Here is a 25,000-nt window from a genome sequence, read left to right on the forward strand (position 1 = left end):
AGATCTGTACATGACCATAAAATAAACCTCTGTTGGACTTTAATTAGCACAGGTCTAATGGAGTCTGATGAATCATTCGATGTTCTGATCTGTGTGTGTGAAGCTCAACTGAGTCGATTCACTGTAATGATTCATTTAAAAGAATCAATCTGTAGTGTTTCTAAATCAGGAGCTGCTAATGATTCACATCACAAACGGGTTTTACCTTCAGACACGGGATTCTATATTTGATGTCTTAATAACAACAACAAAAATAATGAATAAAAAATAAAAATAAAGAAAATTATATTATATTATATTATATATATATATATATAAAATACAATAAAAATATATAATATTTTAAATATATAATATAATAATCTATGTAATACCAAAAAAATGTATAATATATTTAAGTATTTATTTCAAATCAACACAATCAAGCTCAATAATATCTCTGTTGTGTTTGTGTGTCCATATGCTGAACATTATTCCTCTTAAACATCTTTAATCCCGTTATCTCTTGTGTTTGCGTCCCCAGGCCTGTATGTACCCAGAATCCTCAGCGCTCGCTGTCCTGATCCTATTAAACACAGCTATATTAAGATCTTTATGAGCACTCGAAACACAACTTATGAAGGCAAATGAAAGCAGTTCCAGCAGCAGCGTGAGGTTAAAGGTGACTGAACCCTTTAAAGCACACAGTTACTCTAACGGGTGAATCTCTCAAACCCGTCGCTGAACAAATAATGACATTATTTGAATGATGTTAAAGTATAATATTACAGTAAACCCAGCTAACAGGGAACATTCAAAGTTATGAACAAACGTTCTTAATAGAATGTTCATTTAAAGTTATCTGGTCTTAAATGCTACTATGTTACTGTTACTGTTACTATGTTAATGTTACTGTTACTATGTTAATGTTACTGTTACTATGTTACTATTACTAATAGCCTACTATGTTACTGTTACTATGTTACTATTACTAATAGCCTACTATGTTACTGTTACTGTTACTATGTTAATGTTACTATGTTAATGTTACTGTTACTAATAGCCTACTATGTTACTGTTACTATGTTACTGTTACTAATAGCCTACTGTTACTGTTACTATGTTACTGTTACTATGTTAATGTTACTATATTAATGTTACTGTTACTATGTTAATGTTACTGTTACTATGTTACTGTTACTATGTTAATGTTACTGTTACTATGTTAATGTTACTGTTACTATGTTACTGTTACTATGTTAATGTTACTATATTAATGTTACTGTTACTATGTTAATGTTACTGTTACTATGTTACTGTTACTATGTTACTGTTACTATGTTACTGTTACTATGTTAATGTTACTGTTACTATGTTAATGTTACTGTTACTAATAGCCTACTGTTACTGTTACTATTACTATGTTACTGTTACTGTTACTATGTTAATGTTACTATGTTAATGTTACTGTTACTATGACTAATATAGCCTACTGTTACTATGTTACTGTTACTATGTTACTGTTACTATGTTGTTGTTGTTGTTGTTGTTGTATGTTAATGTTACTGTTACTATTAGAAATAGCCTACTATATTACTGTGTTACTGTTACAATATTACTGGTACTGTTCAGAGAACATTCAAAAGTAACATTCTCATAATGTGTGAAGAATGATACAGTGGAATGTTCCCTTAACGCTCACATAACCAAGAAGAAACGCTTTTGAAACATTTAAAAGACTGGACGTTCAGAAATAAAGTTTTGATAAGTTAATGAAGTGTTCTTTTCCAGCGTGATATAATAACGTCTCAGTCGTCCAGTGAGGAGGATGATGTTCGCTCTTGTGTTTGTGTAGGAAGCGCTTTAAATTCTCTCGTCGTCTCTTCAGTGGGTTTGTGAAGAGAAGCGTGAAACTTTCCTCTGTTCAGACTTCATTTACAATCTGCTCACAAACCTCAGCGAGGACACGAGAGCGCTGATCTATATGAAGCTCGGCCGCCCCTCTCTCTCTAGCACTGAAATTACTGCTTCTCCATCTCAGAAACCCACAGCCAGTCATTAAGTCTCACAACAGAAGCTTCCCAGAAACGCCCAGCGATCAATCACACACGACAGCGCCGGATGAAACAAACACTTTTCGTTCTGAACTCATCCTTCAGCATCTTTGTAAAGCTCAATCACATTATGATAGATTCACACGACAGCCAATCATCGCTCAGATCAGGGTCTTGAAGAAACTCCAGCTGCTGGTTTCTGACATTGCTGACGTTTGGTTGAAGGAATGATTCAGTGACTCACTCATGAATACAGTCACTTGTTTTATACGTGGATGCCACAGTATTTCTCAACCAATCAGTTAAATGAATAATTCCTTCATTCCTCAACGACACGGTTTAATTAATGAATCAACGACTGTCGTCACCTTCTGACGCAACGACGTGATTCTCTGGCCTGAACTAACGGTTGTATTAGTGATTGACAATAATAAATTGTCAATAAATAATCCACACTGCAACATCCACCTCAAAATCAGTGCACACACACTCACTCACTCAAACACACACTCACACACACACTCACACACACTGGCCTGCACGTATGTCAGAACTCAGAAGGTTAAAGGTCATCAGCTCTGTGTTTATACTGGCTAATCTACTTCCTGCTTTCCCGTTCCACCCAGAGGGAAATGACATCATCCACACGAGGATCACCAGCTCTCAGCGACGAACACGAGAACAGAAGCAATACGTCTGCAGGATCGGGATCTGTTCGGTTCAGCTGGGAACTCCTGCCTCGAATATAACCATATAATTAAACAACTTGAGACCAACTGGACATGAATGAACCAGCAAAAGATTTACACACACACACACACACACACGGAGCGAGAGACCCTGATCACATGAGCCGCGTCACCATGGCAACCAGCAAACTGGAAGTTCACGCACAGCTCAGCCTCAGTAAAAGAGAGAGTCAGAAGGGATTCTGGGTAGAAACAGTAGAAAAAGTTTCCCAGAAATCTGTGGTGTTCCTGATGTTCAGTGTGTGTGTGTGTGTGTGTGTGTGTATTATTACTGCATTCCTCTACAGCTGGAGGCCGAGGAACCACAGGAGACGCAACAAACACGAGTAGATTGAGATTACTGGAGTAAACACACCAGCGGAAGATCGACAGAGTGTGTGTGTGTGTGTGTGTGTGTGTGTGTGTGTGTGTGTGTGTGTGTGTGTGTGTTGTTACCTAACCAACCAATTCAAAATATCAACAAACTGTAAAAGTAAACAGCAGTGAGATGAAGACACATATAATCAGAGTCATAGGGAAGTTCACTCACTGATAGAGGCTCTTCACTGCTGATGTTCATGAACAGTCAAATGTCTGAACACTATTTTCCATCAAATACATAAATAAATAGATAAATGTATTGATGGATATATGTCCTGAGGAACAGGTGTGACACAGCAGAGAAACAAAAACAGGAGAAGCAGAACCTTCATGACCTCTGCGACCTTCAGGAACCTGATCCGGCCACACCCACAGCCTGAGGCCACGCCCCTCACACGCGTCACATCATCAGTGACCACAGATCAAACACCCACAGCCTGAGGCCACGCCCCTCACACGCGTCACAAGATCAGTGACCACAGATCAAACACCCACAGCCTGAGGCCACGCCCCTCACACGCGTCACATGATCAGTGACCACAGATCAAACACCCACAGCCTGAGGCCACGCCCCTCACATGCGTCACATGATCAGTGACCACAGATCAAACACCCACAGCCTGAGGCCACGCCCCTCACACGCGTCACATGATCAGTGACCACAGATCAAACACCCACAGCCTGAGGCCACACCCCTCACATGCGTCACATGATCAGTGACCACAGATCAAACACCCACAGCCTGAGGCCACGCCCCTCACATGCGTCACATGATCAGTGACCACAGATCAAACACCCACAGCCTGAGGCCACGCCCCTCACACGCGTCACATGATCAGTGACCACAGATCAAACACCCACAGCCTGAGGCCACGCCCCTCACACGCGTCACATGATCAGTGACCACAGATCAAACAACCACAGCCTGAGGCCACGCCCCTCACACGCGTCACATGATCAGTGACCACAGATCAAACAACCACAGCCTGAGGCCACGCCCCTCACACGCGTCACATGACCTGCTCAGTGTGTGTCAGCGACCAGATCAAACACCAGCATCTGAAGTCACTGCAACACACCAGACCTTTGATTCCACAGTAACAAAACAACCTCAAACCATCGTCAGACTACAAAAGACACATTTAGCCTTTGAAATGACCTTTACAGTGTGTACAAATAAATATGTGTGTGTGTGTGTGTGTGTGTGTGAGTGAGAGAGTGTGTGTGTATGAGTTTGTGTGTGAGAGTGTGAGAGTGTGTGTGTGTGTGTGTGTGTGTGTGTGCTCAATGAGGCAGTAGTGTGTGTGTGATAGTACAGACGAGAAGAACACAGAGTTACAGCACACACTCACTCATCGAGGTCATTCACTCAGAAAACAATGAACACGATGAACGCGGGCCACAACCTCGTGTTCTCAATGAACTCCAGATATCTTGAACTCCACATACAGTGGGGAGAACAAGTATTTGATACACTGCCGATTTTGCAGGTTTTCCCACTTACAAAGCATGTAGAAGTCTGTAATTTTTATCATAGGTACTCTTCAACTGTGAGTGATGGAACCTAAAACAAAAATCCAGAAAATCACATTGTATGATTTTTAAATAATTAATTTGCATTTTATTGCATGACATAAGTATTTGATGCATCAGAAAAGCAGAACTTAATATTTGTTACAGAAGCCTTTGTTTGCAATTGCAGAGATCATGCGTTTCCTGTAGTTCTTGACCAGGTTTGCACACACTGCAGGGATTCTGGCCCACTCCTCCACACAGACCTTCTCCAGATCCTTCAGGTTTCGGGGCTGTTGCTGGGCAATACGAACTTTCAGCTCCTCCAAAGATGTTCTATTGGGTTCAGGTCTGGAGACTGGCAAAGCCACTCCAGGACCTTGAGATGCTTCTTACGGAGCCACTCCTTAGTTGCCCTGGCTGTGTGTTTGGGTCGTTGTCATGCTGGAAGACCCAGCCACGACCCATCTTCAATGCTCTTATTGAGGGAAGGAGGTTGTTGGCCAAGATCTGGCGATACATGGCCCCATCCATCCTCCTCTCAATACGGTGCAGTCGTCCTGTCCCCTTTGCAGAAGAGCATCCCCAAAGAATGATGTTTCCTCCTCCATGCTTCACGGTTGGGATGGTGTTCTTGGGGTTGTACTCATCCTTCTTCTTCCTCCAAACACGGCGAGTGGAGTTTAGACCAAAAAGCTCTATTTCTGTCTCATCAGACCACATGACCTTCTCCCATTCCTCCTCTGGATCATCCAGATGGTCATTGGCAAACTTCAGACGGGCCTGGACATGCGCTGGCTTGAGCAGGGGGACCTTGCGTGCGCTGCAGGATTTTAATCCATGACGGCGTAGTGTGTTACTAATGGTTTTCTTTGAGACTGGTCCCAGCTCTCTTCAGGTCATTGACCAGGTCCTGCCGTGTAGTTCTGGGCTGATCCCTCACCTTCCTCATGATCATTGATGCCCCACGAGGTGAGATCTTGCATGGTGCCCCAGACCGAGGGAGATTGACCGTCATCTTGAACTTCTTACATTTTCTAATAATTGCGCCAACAGTTGTTGCCTTCTCACCAAGCTGCTTGCCTATTGTCCTGTAGCCCATCCCAGCCTTGTGCAGGTCTACAGTTTTATCCCTGATGTCCTTACACAGCTCTCTGGTCTTGGCCATTGTGGAGAGGTTGGAGTCTGTTTGATTGAGTGTGTGGACAGGTGTCTTTTATACAGGTAACAAGTTCAAACAGGTGCAGTTAATACAGGTAATGAGTGGAGAACAGGAGGGCTTCTTAAAGAAAAACTAACAGGTCTGTGAGAGCCGGAATTCTTACTGGTTGGTAGGTGATCAAATACTTATGTCATGCAATAAAATGCAAATTAATTATTTAAAAATCATAGAATGTGATTTTCTGTTTTTTTTTGTTTTAGATTCCGTCTCACAGTTGAAGTGTACCTATGATAAAAAATTACAGACCTCTACATGCTTTGTAAGTGGGAAAACCTGCAAAATCGGCAGTGTATCAAATAATTGTTCTCCCCACTGTATCTTGAACTCCTCATAGCTTGAACTCCTCATAGCTTGAACTCCTCATAGCTTGAACTCCTCATAGCTTGAACTCCTCATAGCTTGAACTCCTCATAGCTTGAACTCCTCATAGCTTGAACTCCTCATAGCTTGAACTCCTCATAGCTTGAACTCCACATAGCTTGAACTCCTCATAGCTTGAACTCCTCATAGCTTGAACTCCTCATAGCTTGAACTCCTCATAGCTTGAACTCCACATAGCTTGAACTCCTCATAGCTTGAACTCCTCATAGCTTGAACTCCACATAGCTTGAACTCCACATAGCTTGAACTCCTCATAGCTTGAACTCCTCATAGCTTGAACTCCTCATAGCTTGAACTCCTCATAGCTTGAACTCCACATAGCTTGAACTCCTCATAGCTTGAACTCCTCATAGCTTGAACTCCTCATAGCTTGAACTCCTCATAGCTTGAACTCCACATAGCTTGAACTCCACATAGCTTGAACTCCTCATAGCTTGAACTCCTCATAGCTTGAACTCCTCATAGCTTGAACTCCTCATAGCTTGAACTCCACATAGCTTGAACTCCTCATAGCTTGAACTCCTCATAGCTTGAACTCCTCATAGCTTGAACTCCACATAGCTTGAACTCCTCATAGCTTGAACTCCACATAGCTTGAACTCCACATAGCTTGAACTCCACATAGCTTGAACTCCACATAGCTTGAACTCCTCATAGCTTGAACTCCTCATAGCTTGAACTCCTCATAGCTTGAACTCCACATAGCTTGAACTCCACATAGCTTGAACTCCTCATAGCTTGAACTCCTCATAGCTTGAACTCCTCATAGCTTGAACTCCTCATAGCTTGAACTCCACATAGCTTGAACTCCACATAGCTTGAACTCCTCATAGCTTGAACTCCTCATAGCTTGAACTCCTCATAGCTTGAACTCCTCATAGCTTGAACTCCACATAGCTTGAACTCCTCATAGCTTGAACTCCTCATAGCTTGAACTCCTCATAGCTTGAACTCCACATAGCTTGAACTCCTCATAGCTTGAACTCCTCATAGCTTGAACTCCACATAGCTTGAACTCCACATAGCTTGAACTCCACATAGCTTGAACTCCTCATATCTTGAACTCCTCATATCTTGAACTCCACATAGCTTGAACTCCACATAGCTTGAACTCCACATAGCTTGAACTCCTCATATCTTGAACTCCACATATCTCACTGGTCTTGCTGTGATTCTGATCTCAGTTAATGCCAACACATGATTACACTGCACTTATGTCAAAAAATACCCAGCATTTAATTATCATGAGCTGATATGATAATAAGAGTCTAGTAGACATACACAACATAACTTTTTATTTTTCTTATTTTCAATGCTTGCACCTTGGAACCTGTTTCAAAGTTTGTGTTCTCGAGCTCCAAACACTGGTGTGTAAATGAACGGCCGGAACACATTAAAGTTTCTGTTTCCTGTGAGAGCGGTGTCGTGTTAGCGGCCCCTAAGTTAATAACTAAATGATCTTTACAACGGAAGTGAATCAGTCAAAACTAACTTTAGCTGGACAATAACTTTATTCTAGATCTGCTGTAAAGCCTAAACACTCTCTGTTACTGTAATCTCCTATTATCACTGTAAAGCTGCTGTGAAACTCTATATTGTTAAAGCGCTGTATAAATGAAGGAGACGCGACTTGACAACATGAGCAAAATAACACAATGAAACTGGATGTATCTGAGGCGCTTCTGCTCTGGATTGTGCACTCACACACGGGAAGTAAGAGAAGCGGGATCATTGTGTTCAGCTGAGCTATGAATAGAGACAATAAAGGAGGTTATGGCTGTAGATAAGGCAGAAGTAAACACTGCGCTCGGCCAGACTGGTTTGGGCTGATCAGAAGCACACGCATCAGCTACACATTATTATTATTATTAGAAGGATTTTAAAAGAAATATAATTATTATTTTTTTTGCCTCCTTCCTTTGCATAATTACAATAAATATATACTTTTTAAATCAGCTCGACCCTGTGGCGACACATCAGAATCACACAGATATGAGAAGTGTTTCACTCTTGGTCAAACTTCAGAGAAAACAGGAAACTAAAAGAATCAAGGACGCAAACTTCACTGGAGACTAATTTGCAGATTTGCAAAATGAAGAAAAAGATAAGAGACCGAGGAACTGAGTAAAACAATCCAAAACTCCAGAGAGCTGCATGATGTTCCTCCAGAAATCCTCCAGAGACTCAAGCCTCCACTAAACATTACCCAGAGTTCTCAGCAGCAAACGCTTCAATCACGCCTGAACAATCTGTGTGACACCAAACCCATCGGCTCGGTTTCAGTCTCTCACAAAACGCCATAATCACTTCACAATGAGCTGCCAAAGACATGATATAGTAGTGACTGAAACCAGCAGGCGTCACTACAGTAAACGTGCTCACTGACGAACAACACAAACACCAGCTGAAAACATCCAGAAATACTCCAGCCGAATCACAGGCCTCGGTTTCACATGATCCTGGAGTCCCAGAAGAGATGCTGTTTTTAACCTCAGATCTGCTCTGTCCTCCATTACAGAGCAAAACTCTTTCCATAACACTGACAGATGTTGATGATGTGATTGTGCAGTGCAGACGAACAGACGAACGCTAGGTGTGTGTCACGATACCCTCATGTCACGATGTATACTCACCACACCATATTACTGCGATACTCCAAGACAATTTTGTAAAAGGTTCACAAAAAAAATGTACTGTAGATCAAAATGCTAAATTTGATATTACATAGTGGGTGTAAATGAATAGGCTTGGAAACCCAGAGCACAGGACAATAGAGACACCAGAATAACAATATTCATGATTCTGAAGCTGAAAACTTATTTTTATTTTTAATTATTTTAGATGAATATGCTTGAACTCTGTCACGGGATAGATATATTTAAAATAATGTAGGCCACTTTTTACTGATAATCTAAGACATTTGGCATTATCAGGACCCACAAATATTCCCCCATTCAATTATTATACATTATATTTAACATTAGCCTATATATAGTAGTTACACTGAAACTGTGTAAATTTTCATTTTGGATGAACTATCCACAATACATATTAATGCATTTTTGTATTGCCAGATATTGTGACACGATATAATGTTACACCCCTAATGAATAGTGTCTCATCTACATCAGAGAAGCCTCACGTTTGGGTCAAAACTCACAGGACTAGCTGAAATAACACCACAGCTCAATGAAATTAATGAAAACATGAGCGGTTATGTAACATGGCTCCATATTTAACCCTGTGGCACTGGGACCTGCACTACCCATAACACCAATTACTGGAACTCACTGGAGAGACACCGTCTTACGTCCCTATTAAGAGCCGTTAACCATTCACTTCCCTACGCAGAACCACCTCACATTAGTGCTTCTCAGAATCCAGAGGATTTACATTCAAGGTTCAGAAAGTGCTAAATCAGCGTTATTCTATACAGACAATAACTGCAGTGATGTACTAATAAAGTCTGATCTCAGCAGTGATATAAACACAACTGCAGTGATGTATTAATAAAGTCTGATCTCAGCAGTGATATAAACACAACTGCAGTGATGTATTAATAAAGTCTGATCTCAGCAGTGATATAAACACAACTGCAGTGATGTATTAATAAAGTCTGATCTCAGCAGTGATATAAACACAACTGCAGTGATGTATTAATAAAGTATGATCTCAGCAGTGATATAAACACAACTGCAGTGATGTATTACAGTTTTTTTCAATTGCTTACACACAAAATAAAAAATTTGGCTCATTGTGTCAAAACTCAACACACAAGATTTCTTGACACAGCACTTGGAGATCAACATCTAACTGCCAATGCAAAATAACATTCTGCAATCAAAACGTAACACTCTAACTTGAAAAGGCCCTCTTCGGATCGATAGGAAACACACATGCACATGCAATATAAACAGTCAAAGCAAACACAACACACAGGTCAACTGTACTCAAGACACTGCCTACATTTGTAGTCTGTAAACCGTGTTTATTTCCACAACCAAAACTCAGTGTACAGGTGCAGAACTACTATAAGTATTGAACATCTGGTGTAGGTGTTTCTATTGCAGGTCCATGTCAGGGATCTCGTCGTCGATTGGGGTCGGGCCACAGCACCTCGTCCACATCACAGGCAATGTCTTCCCTTGCCAGGCAACGGGGAAAATATCTCCGTGTGTGGCGTATCCACCCATGGATCGACCCCACCTCGATGTCCCCACATGCCTCCTCCATCGCTCGCAGGAGCGGCACGCGTACATGTGGTAGGCGGTCATAGACCTTCCACCGCCATGCCGAAAAGAATTCCTCGATCGGATTTAGGAACGGGGAATAAGGGGGCAGGTGCAACACTATGAAATGGTCGTGGTTGGCAAACCAGTCCCGGACCAGAGCAGCCCGGTGGAAACTGACATTATCCCAGATGACAACAAACATGGGCTGCCCTGGTCTGTCCTGTGTGACCACAGCATGTAGTGCATCGAGAAATGCCAGTAGGTGTGCAGTGTTGTAGGGTCCTAGGGTGGCATGGTGATGGAGGACCCCTTGACCACTAATGGCGGCACACATGGTGATGTTGCCCCCGCGCTGCCCGGGGATGTTCACGATGGCCCTTTGGCCGATGATGTTCCGGCCCCGACGTCTGGTTTTTGCCAGATTGAACCCAGCTTCATCTATGTAGATGTACTCATGTTGCTGCGCTGCCGCATCGAAGGCCAGGACAGTCTGTAACAGAACATGCATATACCAAAATGTCACTATTGTGTTCCTGAATACAGCGGTACTGCCTCTACAATGTCGCACAATGACTGTGGATTGGGTTGGACACATTCGGATATCACCAAAATGTTGGCAGTGTCCCTCCAACCATGGAAGGGGGGCGACTGCAAGGTATATATCCATGTAAACACACAACTGCCATTGTAGTGGTACTGTGGCACTCACCTGCACATAGTCATAGCGAAGGTTCTTGACTGCAACACTGTTCCTCTCAAATGGAACCTTGTAAAGTTGTTTCATGCTGACGTGGTGTTCCCGCAGGACCCGGGCGAGTGTCGTCGTACTGACACTGTGCACATTGTGGAAAATTGCGTGGTCTTCGAGGATGCGCTCACGCAATTGGCGCAGGGTGATGGTGTTGTTTGCCACCACAAGGTTGACAACGGCCAGTTCCTGGGCATGGGTGAACACTCGTTGCCTCCCTCCCACGGCAGGTCGCCTGGCAGTTCTGCAAACAATGCATGATTAGTGTCGATGGTTAGGTTCTGTTCCCCATCCCGTACTGTCATACTGTACGTGGTGAAATACTGTATAACCAGATTCAGCCAGAACGCTGATGCACAGCAAATTTGAAAACGCAAATTTAACACTCTCAGAGTTACAGTCAAATTATGTAACACTCCCCCAGGGTTTATATGTAAACCACTGTAAAAGTGTTAAATTACTGTAACACTGGAAAATCTACACTAACACTAGACAATTTGCTGTGTGTGGATCTGTGCAGTCCTTTGGCGTTAATTCAGGACATACCTGTTTTCTTGTCGGTATGTCCGAATGATGCTGGCTACCGTGAAGCGGCTGAGGTTGGGCCGGACCCTCTGCCCGGCCTCCCTCATAGTCAGGCCATGGTTGATGACATGGTCCACCACAGTGGCCCTGATGTCGTCAGTGATAGTTGTGCGTCTGCCTGGTTCCCGTTCAGGTTGGTGCCATTCTCCTCTCCCTCTTCCCACGTCTCTTCCTCGTTCTCCTCTCCCTCTTCCCCCATCTCGTTCTCCTCTCCCTCTTCCCCCATCTCGTTCTCCTCTCCCTCTTCCCACGTCTCTTCCTCGTTCTCCTCTCCCTCTTCCCCCATCTCGTTCTCCTCTCCCTCTTCCCCCATCTCGTTCTCCTCTCCCTCTTCCTCCATCTCTTCCTCGTTCTCCTCTCCCTCTTCCTCCATCTCTTCCTCGTTCTCCTCTGCCTCTTCCTCCATCTCTTCCTCGTTCTCCTCTGCCTCTTCCCCTGTCTCTTCCTCGTTCTCCTCTCCCTCTTCCTCCATCTCTTCCTCGTTCTCCTCTCCCTCTTCCTCCATCTCTTCCTCGTTCTCCTCTCCCTCTTCCTCCATCTCTTCCTCGTTCTCCTCTCCCTCTTCCCCCGTCTCTTCCTCGTCTTCTCCTTCCCCTTGGTCCTTCGGCCTCCATATTCGCAATTGTATCACGACAGGTGCGCATACCTGAGTTCTATTTATAGTGCTACAGCTGTGACTGATTGGTGTTCAATTACCGGTTAAGTGTTTTACTGTGTGTGCGGGGGTGTTGCTATTGTCGCATGTGTTTTTATTATTGAATGGATGTGCTGTATGCAAAGTGTTTCCTCATTTTCCAACGTGTGTAACATACAACACTGTGTGTGTAGTGTTTTGCACCGTGTGTTGCACAATTGTTTGCAGTGCAATGCCTACAATGTGTTTATTCATTTGGTGCCTGTGTGTAAGACATGCATGCAAACGGTACGGTTTTGACGCTTTGATCTGGGCATTCACTTTTTGTGTTTTAGCAATTGGGAAAAACTGTAATAAAGTCTGATCTCAGCAGTGATATAAACACAACTGCAGTGATGTATTAATAAAGTATGATCTCAGCAGTGATATAAACAACTGCAGTGATGTATTAATAAAGTCTGATCTCAGCAGTGATATAAACACAACTGCAGTGATGTATTAATAAAGTCCGATCTCAGCAGTGATATAAACACAACTGCAGTGATGTATTAATAAAGTCTGATCTCAGCAGTGATATAAACACAACTGCAGTGATGTATTAATAAAGTCCGATCTCAGCAGTGATATAAACACAACTACAGTGATGTATTAATAAAGTCTGATCTCAGCAGTGATATAAACACAAATGTATTAATAAAGTCTGATCTCAGCAGTGATATAAACACAACTGCAGTGATGTATTAATAAAGTCCGATCTCAGCAGTGATATAAACACAACTACAGTGATGTATTAATAAAGTCTGATCTCAGCAGTGATATAAACACAACTACAGTGATGTATTAATAAAGTCTGATCTCAGCAGTGATATAAACACAACTGCAGTGATGTATTAATAAAGTCTGATCTCAGCAGTGATATAAACACAACTACAGTGATGTATTAATAAAGTATGATCTCAGCAGTGATATAAACAACTGCAGTGATGTATTAATAAAGTCTGATCTCAGCAGTGATATAAACACAAATGTATTAATAAAGTCTGATCTCAGCAGTGATATAAACACAACTGCAGTGATGTATTAATAAAGTCTGATCTCAGCAGTGATATAAACACAACTGCAGTGATGTATTAAAGTCCGATCTCAGCAGTGATATAAACAACTACAGTGATGTATTAATAAAGTCTGATCTCAGCAGTGATATAAACACAACTGCAGTGATGTATTAATAAAGTCCGATCTCAGCAGTGATATAAACACAACTGTAGTGATGTATTAATAAAGTCTGATCTCAGCAGTGATATAAACACAAATGTATTAACAAAGTCTGATCTCAGCAGTGATATAAACACAACTGCAGTGATGTATTAATAAAGTCTGATCTCAGCAGTGATATAAACACAACTACAGTGATGTATTAATAAAGTCTGATCTCAGCAGTGATATAAACACAACTGCAGTGATGTATTAATAAAGTCTGATCTCAGCAGTGATATAAACACAACTGCAGTGATGTATTAACAAAGTCTGATCTCAGCAGTGATATAAACACAACTGCAGTGATGTATTAATAAAGTCTGATCTCAGCAGTGATATAAACACAACTACAGTGATGTATTAACAAAGTCTGATCTCAGCAGTGATATAAACACAACTGCAGTGATGTATTAACAAAGTCTGATCTCAGCAGTGATATAAACACAACTGCAGTGATGTATTAAGAAAGTCTGATCTCAGCAGTGATAAACACAACTACAGTGATGTATTAATAAAGTCTGATCTCAGCAGTGATATAAACACAACTACAGTGATGTATTAATAAAGTCTGATCTCAGCAGTGATATAAACACAACTGCAGTGATGTATTAACAAAGTCTGATCTCAGCAGTGATATAAACACAACTGCAGTGATGTATTAATAAAGTCTGATCTCAGCAGTGATATAAACACAACTGCAGTGATGTATTAACAAAGTCTGATCTCAGCAGTGATATAAACACAACTGCAGTGATGTATTAATAAAGTCTGATCTCAGCAGTGATATAAACACAACTACAGTGATGTATTAATAAAGTCTGATCTCAGCAGTGATATAAACACAACTGCAGTGATGTATTAACAAAGTCTGATCTCAGCAGTGATATAAACACAACTGCAGTGATGTATTAAAGTCTGATCTCAGCAGTGATATAAACACAACTGCAGTGATGTATTAACAAAGTCTGATCTCAGCAGTGATATAAACACAACTGCAGTGATGTATTAAAGTCTGATCTCAGCAGTGATATAAACACAACTGCAGTGATGTATTAACAAAGTCTGATCTCAGCAGTGATATAAACACAACTACAGTGATGTATTAATAAAGTCTGATCTCAGCAGTGATATAAACACAACTGCAGTGATGTATTAACAAAGTCTGATCTCAGCAGTGATATAAACACAACTGCAGTGATGTATTAAAGTCTGATCTCAGCAGTGATATAAACACAACTGCAGTGATGTATTAATAAAGTCCGATCTCAGCAGTGATATAAACAACTGCAGTGATGTATTAATAAAGTCTGATCTCAGCAGTGATATAAACAACTGCAGTGATGTATTAATAAAGTCTGATCTCAGCAGTGATATAAACACAACTGCAGTGATGTATTAATAAAGTCTGATCTCAGCAGTGATAAACACAACTACAGTGATGTATTAATAAAGTCTGATCTCAGCAGTGATATAAACACAACTGCAGTGATGTATTAATAAAGTCTGATCTCAGCAGTGATAAACACAACTACAGTGATGTATTAATAAAGTCTGATCTCAGCAGTGATATAAACACAACTGCAGTGATGTATTAATAAAGTCTGATCTCAGCAGTGATATAAACACAAATGTATTAATAAAGTCTGATCTCAGCAGTGATATAAACACAAATGTATTAATGAAGTCTGATCTCAGCAGTGATATAAACACAACTACAGTGATGTATTAATAAAGTCTGATCTCAGCAGTAATATAAACACAAATGTATTAATAAAGTCTGATCTCAGCAGTGATATAAACACAAATTTATTAATAAAGTCTGATCTCAGCAGTGATATAAACACAACTACAGTGATGTATTAATAAAGTCTGATCTCAGCAGTAATATAAACACAAATGTATTAATAAAGTCTGATCTCAGCAGTGATATAAACACAAATTTATTAATAAAGTCTGATCTCAGCAGTGATATAAACACAACTGCAGTGATGTATTAATAAAGTCTGATCTCAGCAGTGATATAAACACAAATGTATTAATAAAGTCTGATCTCAGCAGTGATATAAACACAAATGTATTAATGAAGTCTGATCTCAGCAGTGATATAAACACAACTACAGTGATGTATTAATAAAGTCTGATCTCAGCAGTAATATAAACACAAATGTATTAATAAAGTCTGATCTCAGCAGTGATATAAACACAAATTTATTAATAAAGTCTGATCTCAGCAGTGATATAAACACAACTGCAGTGATGTATTAATAAAGTCTGATCTCAGCAGTGATATAAACACAACTGCAGTGATGTATTAATAAAGTCCGATCTCAGCAGTGATATAAACACAAATGTATTAATGAAGTCTGATCTCAGCAGTGATATAAACACAACTACAGTGATGTATTAATAAAGTCTGATCTCAGCAGTGATATAAACACAAATGTATTAATAAAGTCTGATCTCAGCAGTGATATAAACACAAATGTATTAATAAAGTCTGATCTCAGCAGTGATATAAACACAACTGCAGTGATGTATTAATAAAGTCTGATCTCAGCAGTGATATAAACACAACTGCAGTGATGTATTAATAAAGTCCGATCTCAGCAGTGATATAAACAACTGCAGTGATGTATTAATAAAGTCTGATCTCAGCAGTGATATAAACACAAATGTATTAATAAAGTCTGATCTCAGCAGTGATATAAACACAAATGTATTAATAAAGTCTGATCTCAGCAGTGATATAAACACAACTGCAGTGATGTATTAATAAAGTCTGATCTCAGCAGTGACATAAACACAAATGTATTAATAAAGTCTGATCTCAGCAGTGATATAAACACAAATTTATTAATAAAGTCCGATCTCAGCAGTGATATAAACACAACTGCAGTGATGTATTAATAAAGTCTGATCTCAGCAGTGATATAAACACAAATGTATTAATAAAGTCTGATCTCAGCAGTGATATAAACACAAATTTATTAATAAAGTCCGATCTCAGCAGTGATATAAACACAACTGCAGTGATGTATTAATAAAGTCCGATCTCAGCATTGATATAAACACAACTGCAGTGATGTATTAATAAAATCCGATCTCAGCAGTGATATAAACAACTGCAGTGATGTATTAATAAAGTCTGATCTCAGCAGTGATATAAACAACTGCAATGATGTATTAATAAAGTCTGATCTCAGCAGTGATATAAACACAAATGTATTAATGAAGTCTGATCTCAGCAGTGATATAAACACAACTACAGTGATGTATTAATAAAGTCTGATCTCAGCAGTGATATAAACACAAATGTATTAATAAAGTCTGATCTCAGCAGTGATATAAACACAACTGCAGTGATGTATTAATAAAGTCTGATCTCAGCAGTGATATAAACACAAATGTATTAATAAAGTCTGATCTCAGCAGTGATATAAACACAAATGTATTAATGAAGTCTGATCTCAGCAGTGATATAAACACAACTACAGTGATGTATTAATAAAGTCTGATCTCAGCAGTGATATAAACACAAATGTATTAATAAAGTCTGATCTCAGCAGTGATATAAACACAAATTTATTAATAAAGTCCGATCTCAGCAGTGATATAAACACAACTGCAGTGATGTATTAATAAAGTCTGATCTCAGCAGTGATATAAACACAAATGTATTAATAAAGTCTGATCTCAGCAGTGATATAAACACAACTGCAGTGATGTATTAATAAAGTCCGATCTCAGCAGTGATATAAACACAACTACAGTGATGTATTAATAAAGTCTGATCTCAGCAGTGATATAAACACAACTGCAGTGATGTATTAATAAAGTCCGATCTCAGCAGTGATATAAACACAACTACAGTGATGTATTAATAAAGTCTGATCTCAGCAGAGATATAAACACAACTGCAGTGATGTATTAATAAAGTCTGATCTCAGCAGTGATATAAACACAACTGCAGTGATGTATTAATAAAGTCTGATCTCAGCAGTGATATAAACACAACTGCAGTGATGTATTAATAAAGTCTGATCTCAGCAGTGATATAAACACAACTACAGTGATGTATTAATAAAGTCTGATCTCAGCAGTGATATAAACACAACTGCAGTGATGTATTAATAAAGTCTGATCTCAGCAGTGATATAAACACAACTGCAGTGATGTATTAATAAAGTCTGATCTCAGCAGTGATATAAACACAACTGCAGTGATGTATTAATAAAGTCTGATCTCAGCAGTGACATAAACACAAATGTATTAATAAAGTCTGATCTCAGCAGTGATATAAACACAAATTTATTAATAAAGTCCGATCTCAGCAGTGATATAAACACAACTGCAGTGATGTATTAATAAAGTCTGATCTCAGCAGTGATATAAACACAAATGTATTAATAAAGTCTGATCTCAGCAGTGATATAAACACAAATTTATTAATAAAGTCCGATCTCAGCAGTGATATAAACACAACTGCAGTGATGTATTAATAAAGTCCGATCTCAGCATTGATATAAACACAACTGCAGTGATGTATTAATAAAATCCGATCTCAGCAGTGATATAAACAACTGCAGTGATGTATTAATAAAGTCTGATCTCAGCAGTGATATAAACAACTGCAATGATGTATTAATAAAGTCTGATCTCAGCAGTGATATAAACACAAATGTATTAATGAAGTCTGATCTCAGCAGTGATATAAACACAACTACAGTGATGTATTAATAAAGTCTGATCTCAGCAGTGATATAAACACAAATGTATTAATAAAGTCTGATCTCAGCAGTGATATAAACACAACTGCAGTGATGTATTAATAAAGTCTGATCTCAGCAGTGATATAAACACAAATGTATTAATAAAGTCTGATCTCAGCAGTGATATAAACACAAATGTATTAATGAAGTCTGATCTCAGCAGTGATATAAACACAACTACAGTGATGTATTAATAAAGTCTGATCTCAGCAGTGATATAAACACAAATGTATTAATAAAGTCTGATCTCAGCAGTGATATAAACACAAATTTATTAATAAAGTCCGATCTCAGCAGTGATATAAACACAACTGCAGTGATGTATTAATAAAGTCTGATCTCAGCAGTGATATAAACACAAATGTATTAATAAAGTCTGATCTCAGCAGTGATATAAACACAACTGCAGTGATGTATTAATAAAGTCCGATCTCAGCAGTGATATAAACACAACTACAGTGATGTATTAATAAAGTCTGATCTCAGCAGTGATATAAACACAACTGCAGTGATGTATTAATAAAGTCCGATCTCAGCAGTGATATAAACACAACTACAGTGATGTATTAATAAAGTCTGATCTCAGCAGAGATATAAACACAACTGCAGTGATGTATTAATAAAGTCTGATCTCAGCAGTGATATAAACACAACTGCAGTGATGTATTAATAAAGTCTGATCTCAGCAGTGATATAAACACAACTGCAGTGATGTATTAATAAAGTCTGATCTCAGCAGTGATATAAACACAACTGCAGTGATGTATTAACAAAGTCTGATCTCAGCAGTGATATAAACAAATGTATTAATAAAGTCTGATCTCAGCAGTGATATAAACACAAATGTATTAATGAAGTCTGATCTCAGCAGTGATATAAACACAACTACAGTGATGTATTAATAAAGTCTGATCTCAGCAGTGATATAAACACAAATGTATTAATAAAGTCTGATCTCAGCAGTGATACAAACACAAATTTATTAATAAAGTCCGATCTCAGCAGTGATATAAACACAACTACAGTGATGTATTAATGAAGTCTGATCTCAGCAGTGATATAAACACAAATGTATTAATAAAGTCTGATCTCAGCAGTGATATAAACACAACTACAGTGATGTATTAAAGGGATACTCCACTTTTTTCGGAAATATACTCATTTTACAACTCCCCCAGAGTTAAACAGTTGAGTTTTACCGTTTTAGAATCCATTCAGCCGAACTCCGGTTCTGACGGTACCACTTTTAGCATAGCTTAGCATAGTTCATTGATTCTGATGAGTCCAATAGCATTTCTTTCAAAATGACCAAAGAGTTTCAATATTTTTCCTATTTAAAACTTGACTCCTCTGTAGTTAAACCGTGTACTAAGATCGACGGAAAATGAAAAGTTGCGATTTTCTAAGCCTATATGGCTAGGAACTACTCTCATTCCGGCGTAATAATCAAGGAACTTTGCTGCCGTACCATGGGTGCAGCAGGCGTAATGATATGACGCAGCGCCTGAAAATAGTTCTAATAGGTTAGACAAACTTAGTCCCGGTCACGTTGGAAGAAGTTACCGAGCTGGGGACTATTTTCAGGCGCTGCGTCATATCATTACGCCTGCTGCACCCATGGTACGGCAGCAAAGTTCCTTGATTATTACGCCGGAATGAGAGTAGTTCCTAGCCATATAGGCTTAGAAAATCGCAACTTTTCATTTTCCGTCGATCTTAGTACACGGTTTAACTACAGAGGAGTCAAGTTTTAAATAGGAAAAATATTGAAACTCTTTGGTCATTTTGAAAGAAATGCTATTGGACTCATCAGAATCAATGAACTATGCTAAGCTATGCTAAAAGTGGTACCGTCAGAACCGGAGTTTGGCTGAATGGATTCTAAAACGGTAAAACTCAACTGTTTAACTCTGGGGGAGTTGTAAAATGAGTATATTTCCGAAAAAAGTGGAGTATCCCTTTAATGAAGTCTGATCTCAGCAGTGATATAAACACAAATGTATTAATAAAGTCTGATCTCAGCAGTGATATAAACACAACTGCAGTGATGTATTAATAAAGTCTGATCTCAGCAGTGATATAAACACAACTACAGTGATGTATTAATAAAGTCTGATCTCAGCAGTGATATAAACACAACTACAGTGATGTATTAATGAAGTCTGATCTCAGCAGTGATATAAACACAAATGTATTAATAAAGTCCGATCTCAGCAGTGATATAAACACAAATTTATTAATAAAGTCCGATCTCAGCAGTGATATAAACACAACTGCAGTGATGTATTAATAAAGTCTGATCTCAGCAGTGATATAAACACAAATGTATTAATAAAGTCTGATCTCAGCAGAGATATAAACTGCAGGGATGTATTAATAAAGTCTGATCTCAGCAGTGATATAAACACAAATGTATTAATAAAGTCTGATCTCAGCAGTGATATAAACACAAATTTATTAATAAAGTCCGATCTCAGCAGTGATATAAACACAACTACAGTGATGTATTAATAAAGTCTGATCTCAGCAGTGATATAAACACAACTACAGTGATGTATTAATGAAGTCTGATCTCAGCAGTGATATAAACACAAATGTATTAATAAAGTCTGATCTCAGCAGTGATATAAACACAAATTTATTAATAAAGTCCGATCTCAGCAGTGATATAAACACAACTGCAGTGATGTATTAATAAAGTCTGATCTCAGCAGTGATATAAACTGCAGGGATGTATTAATAAAGTCTGATCTCAGCAGTGATATAAACACAACTACAGTGATGTATTAATGAAGTCTGATCTCAGCAGTGACATAAACACAACTGCAGTGTTGTATTATTAAAGTCTGATCTCAGCAGTGATATAAACACAACTGCAGTGATGTATTAATTAAGTCTAATCTCAGCACTAATATTAATGCATGAATTGAGGCGCGTGCTGGTACCTGCGCGTGACAGGCTCTGCCATGGCAACCGAGACAGTATTTACCGCGCGCGCCCATTAAACCAGCAAACGGAACATGACCGTGATCAGCACACAACAAAATAAACACAATAACAAACACAAAAACACAGCCATGAGGACGAACGAGCTGTTATTCGCGTTTAAAGGGAATAAATGTACAAACACCGCCAGTACATGTATACACAATTTACAAATACAAGTGTGTGAGTGTGTTTGTGTGTGTAACACGCTCACCTGTTTCTGTGTTTCTCCTCGCTTTACCGCATGACAGAAGCACAAACACACACGGCTCGTCGAGTGACTGTCAGTGAGTTTTTCGGTTTAATGACAAAATGAACAGTCGCTTGTGTGAGTTTGAGTCGCGCTCCGCCTCACTGACACACGCGCAGCGCGCGACCCGCCAGCGCCTCCACGCGCGCACACGCGTAATCTCACCTGAGCGCGCAGGTGAACGCGCCATTCAAATTAGTTTATCTCAATTGCTAAAACAAATTTCTTGAACATCACTCACTTTCACAAAATCTTAAACACAAAACCAAATTTTCAAACCGCATTCACAGAACCTCTGACTCTTCTGGCAAAATCAAACAATGCTCTCAGATCATACACACATCAGTCAATACTATAAACACTACAGATCATTCGTTACTACATAAAAAAATGGAGAACACAGAATCCAAAGCATGCATGTTACAAGAAAAAAAGTATTTTGTAACAAAGTAAACTAATTTTCCAATTAAGTAAAAAAGTATAGTAATGACAACATACAGTAGTAAGGTGAATAAAGTGTACGCTGTATTCACTGCAAGTGTAGTGTTGTACTGGATATTGTATAGTTGGCCTATTGATTGTCTGTATATTCAGCAATCATACTGTGATGATACAGTGACCCACTGCAGAGGCCATACAGGTTATAGTAAACACTGTAGATGAAGAGCGTTACAGTAAAGACTCTAGATGAAGAGTGTTACAGTAAACACTGTAGATGAAGAGCGTTACAGTAAAGACTGTAGATGAAGAGCGTTACAGTAAACACTGTAGATGAAGAGCGTTACAGTAAAGACTCTAGATGAAGAGCGTTACAGTAAAGACTCTAGATGAAGAGCGTTACAGTAAAGACTCTAGATGAAGAGTGTTACAGTAAACACTGTAGATGAAGAGTGTTACAGTAAAGACTCTAGATGAAGAGTGTTACAGTAAACACTGTAGATGAAGAGCGTTACAGTAAAGACTCTAGATGAAGAGTGTTACAGTAAACACTGTAGATGAAGAGCGTTACAGTAAAGACTGTAGATGAAGAGCGTTACAGTAAACACTGTAGATGAAGAGCGTTACAGTAAAGACTCTAGATGAAGAGCGTTACAGTAAAGACTCTAGATGAAGAGTGTTACAGTAAACACTGTAGATGAAGAGCATTACAGTAAACACTCTAGATGAAGAGCGTTACAGTAAACACTCTAGATGAAGAGCGTTACAGTAAAGACTCTAGATGAAGAGCGTTACAGTAAACACTCTAGATGAAGAGCGTTACAGTAAAGACTCAAGATGAAGAGCATTACAGTAAACCCTGCAGATGAAGAGCGTTACAGTAAAGACTCTAGATGAAGAGCGTTACTGTAAACACTGTAGATGAAGAGCGTTACAGTAAAGACTGTAGATGAAGAGCGTTACAGTAAAGACTGTAGATGAAGAGCGTTACAGTAAAGACTGTATATGAAGAGCGTTACAGTAAAGACTGTAGATGAAGAGCGTTACAGTAAAGACTCTAGATGAAGAGCGTTACAGTAAACAGTCTAGATGAAGAGCGTTACAGTAAAGACTCTAGATGAAGAGCGTTACAGTAAAGACTGTAGATGAAGAGCGTTACAGTAAACACTGTAGATGAAGAGCGTTACAGTAAACACTAGATGAAGAGCGTTACAGTAAAGACTGTAGATGAAGAGCGTTACAGTAAAGACTCTAGATGAAGAGCGTTACAGTAAAGACTCTAGATGAAGAGCGTTACAGTAAACACTCTAGATGAAGAGCGTTACAGTAAACACTCTAGATGAAGAGCGTTACAGTAAAGACTCTAGATGAAGAGCGTTACAGTAAACCCTGCAGATGAAGAGCGTTACAGTAAAGACTCTAGATGAAGAGCGTTACTGTAAACACTGTAGATGAAGAGCGTTACAGTAAACACTAGATGAAGAGCGTTACAGTAAAGACTGTAGATGAAGACCGTTACAGTAAAGACTCTAGATGAAGAGCGTTACAGTAAACACTCTAGATGAAGAGCGTTACAGTAAACACTCTAGATGAAGAGCATTACAGTAAACCCTGTAGATGAAGAGCGTTACAGTAAACCCTGTAGATGAAGAGCGTTACAGTAAAGACTCTAGATGAAGAGCGTTACAGTAAACACTGTAGATGAAGAGCGTTACAGTAAACCCTGTAGATGAAGAGCGTTACAGTAAACCCTGTAGATGAAGAGCGTTACAGTAAACCCTGTAGATGAAGAGCGTTACAGTAAAGACTGTAGATGAAGAGCGTTACAGTAAAGACTGTAGATGAAGAGCGTTACAGTAAACACTGTAGATGAAGAGCGTTACAGTAAACACTCTAGATGAAGAGCGTTACAGTAAAGACTCTAGACGAAGAGCGTTACAGTAAAGACTGTAGTTGAAGAGCGTTACAGTAAACACTCTAGATGAAGAGCGTTACAGTAAACACTCTAGACGAAGAGCGTTACAGTAAAGACTGTAGTTGAAGAGCGTTACAGTAAACACTGTAGATGAAGAGCGTTACAGTAAACACTGTAGATGAAGAGCGTTACAGCAAAGACTGTAGATGAAGAGCGTTACAGCAAACACTGTAGATGAAGAGCGTTACAGTAAACACTCTAGATGAAGAGCGTTACAGTAAACACTAGATGAAGAGCGTTACAGTAAACACTAGATGAAGAGCGTTACAGTAAAGGTCACTCAGAGTCAGAGGGAGATTCTGCATCATCATGTGTTCATGTTGATCCGGCTGGAGGAGTTTCTCCTCATCTCAGACTCTCAGGAGAATAGGAAAACCCTGAAGCAGACCCAGCACTACACTATACACACTCTTCCTCATCCTCCTCTTCCTTCTTCACCTCCTCTTACACACACTCTTCCTCATCCTCCTCTTCCTTGTCCACCTCCTCTTACACACACACTCTTCCTCATCCTCCTCTTCCTCTTCCTCATCCTCCTCTTCCTCGTTCACCTCCTCTTACACACACTCTTCCTCATCCTCCTCTTCCTCCTTCACCTCCTCTTACACACACTCTTCCTCCTTCACCTCCTCTTCCTCGTCCACCTCCTCTTCCACACACACTCTTCCTCATCCTCCTCTTCCTCCTTCACCTCCTCTTACACACACACTCCTCCTCATCCTCCTCTTCCTCATCCTCCTCTTCCTCGTTCACCTCCTCTTACACACACTCTTCCTCATCCTCCTCTTCCTCCTCTTACACACACTCTTCCTCATCCTCCTCTTCCTCGTTCACCTCCTCTTACAGACACCTGCTCTTCCTCATCCTCCT

At 39.5% G+C, this 25,000-nt stretch overlaps 2 protein-coding genes across 16 annotated transcripts in view; both read right to left on the bottom strand.

Moving 5' to 3' along the window:
- The window catches only part of eps8a (EGFR pathway substrate 8a, signaling adaptor), a 49,110-nt gene extending 27,240 nt beyond the window's left edge, over positions 1-21,870 (bottom strand). For 7 of the 15 annotated variants that reach the window (XM_079870172.1, XM_079870171.1, XM_079870181.1 and 4 more), the window contains exon 1: positions 21,682-21,834. The gene's annotated coding sequence lies outside the window, so the exon portion shown is untranslated. Of the gene's footprint in view, positions 1-21,681 lie in introns of all 15 variants that reach the window. The other 8 variants (XM_079870178.1, XM_079870177.1, XM_079870175.1 and 5 more) reach the window with 5 other exon arrangements.
- Positions 9,062-12,564, bottom strand: LOC307158037 (uncharacterized protein). The gene is made up of 3 exons (XM_079870185.1): positions 11,784-12,564; positions 11,199-11,481; positions 9,062-10,979 (listed from the first exon to the last, which is right to left on the bottom strand). The coding sequence occupies exons 1-3, from the start codon at positions 12,464-12,466 to the stop codon at positions 10,335-10,337; spliced, it is 1,611 nt and encodes a 536-aa protein (XP_079726311.1). The 5' UTR covers positions 12,467-12,564; the 3' UTR covers positions 9,062-10,334.
- Positions 21,871-25,000: the final 3,130 nt, after the last annotated feature.

The sequence above is a fragment of the Squalius cephalus genome (assembly GCF_949319135.1).
Source record: "Squalius cephalus genome assembly, chromosome: 4".
Lineage (NCBI taxonomy): Eukaryota > Metazoa > Chordata > Actinopteri > Cypriniformes > Leuciscidae > Squalius > Squalius cephalus.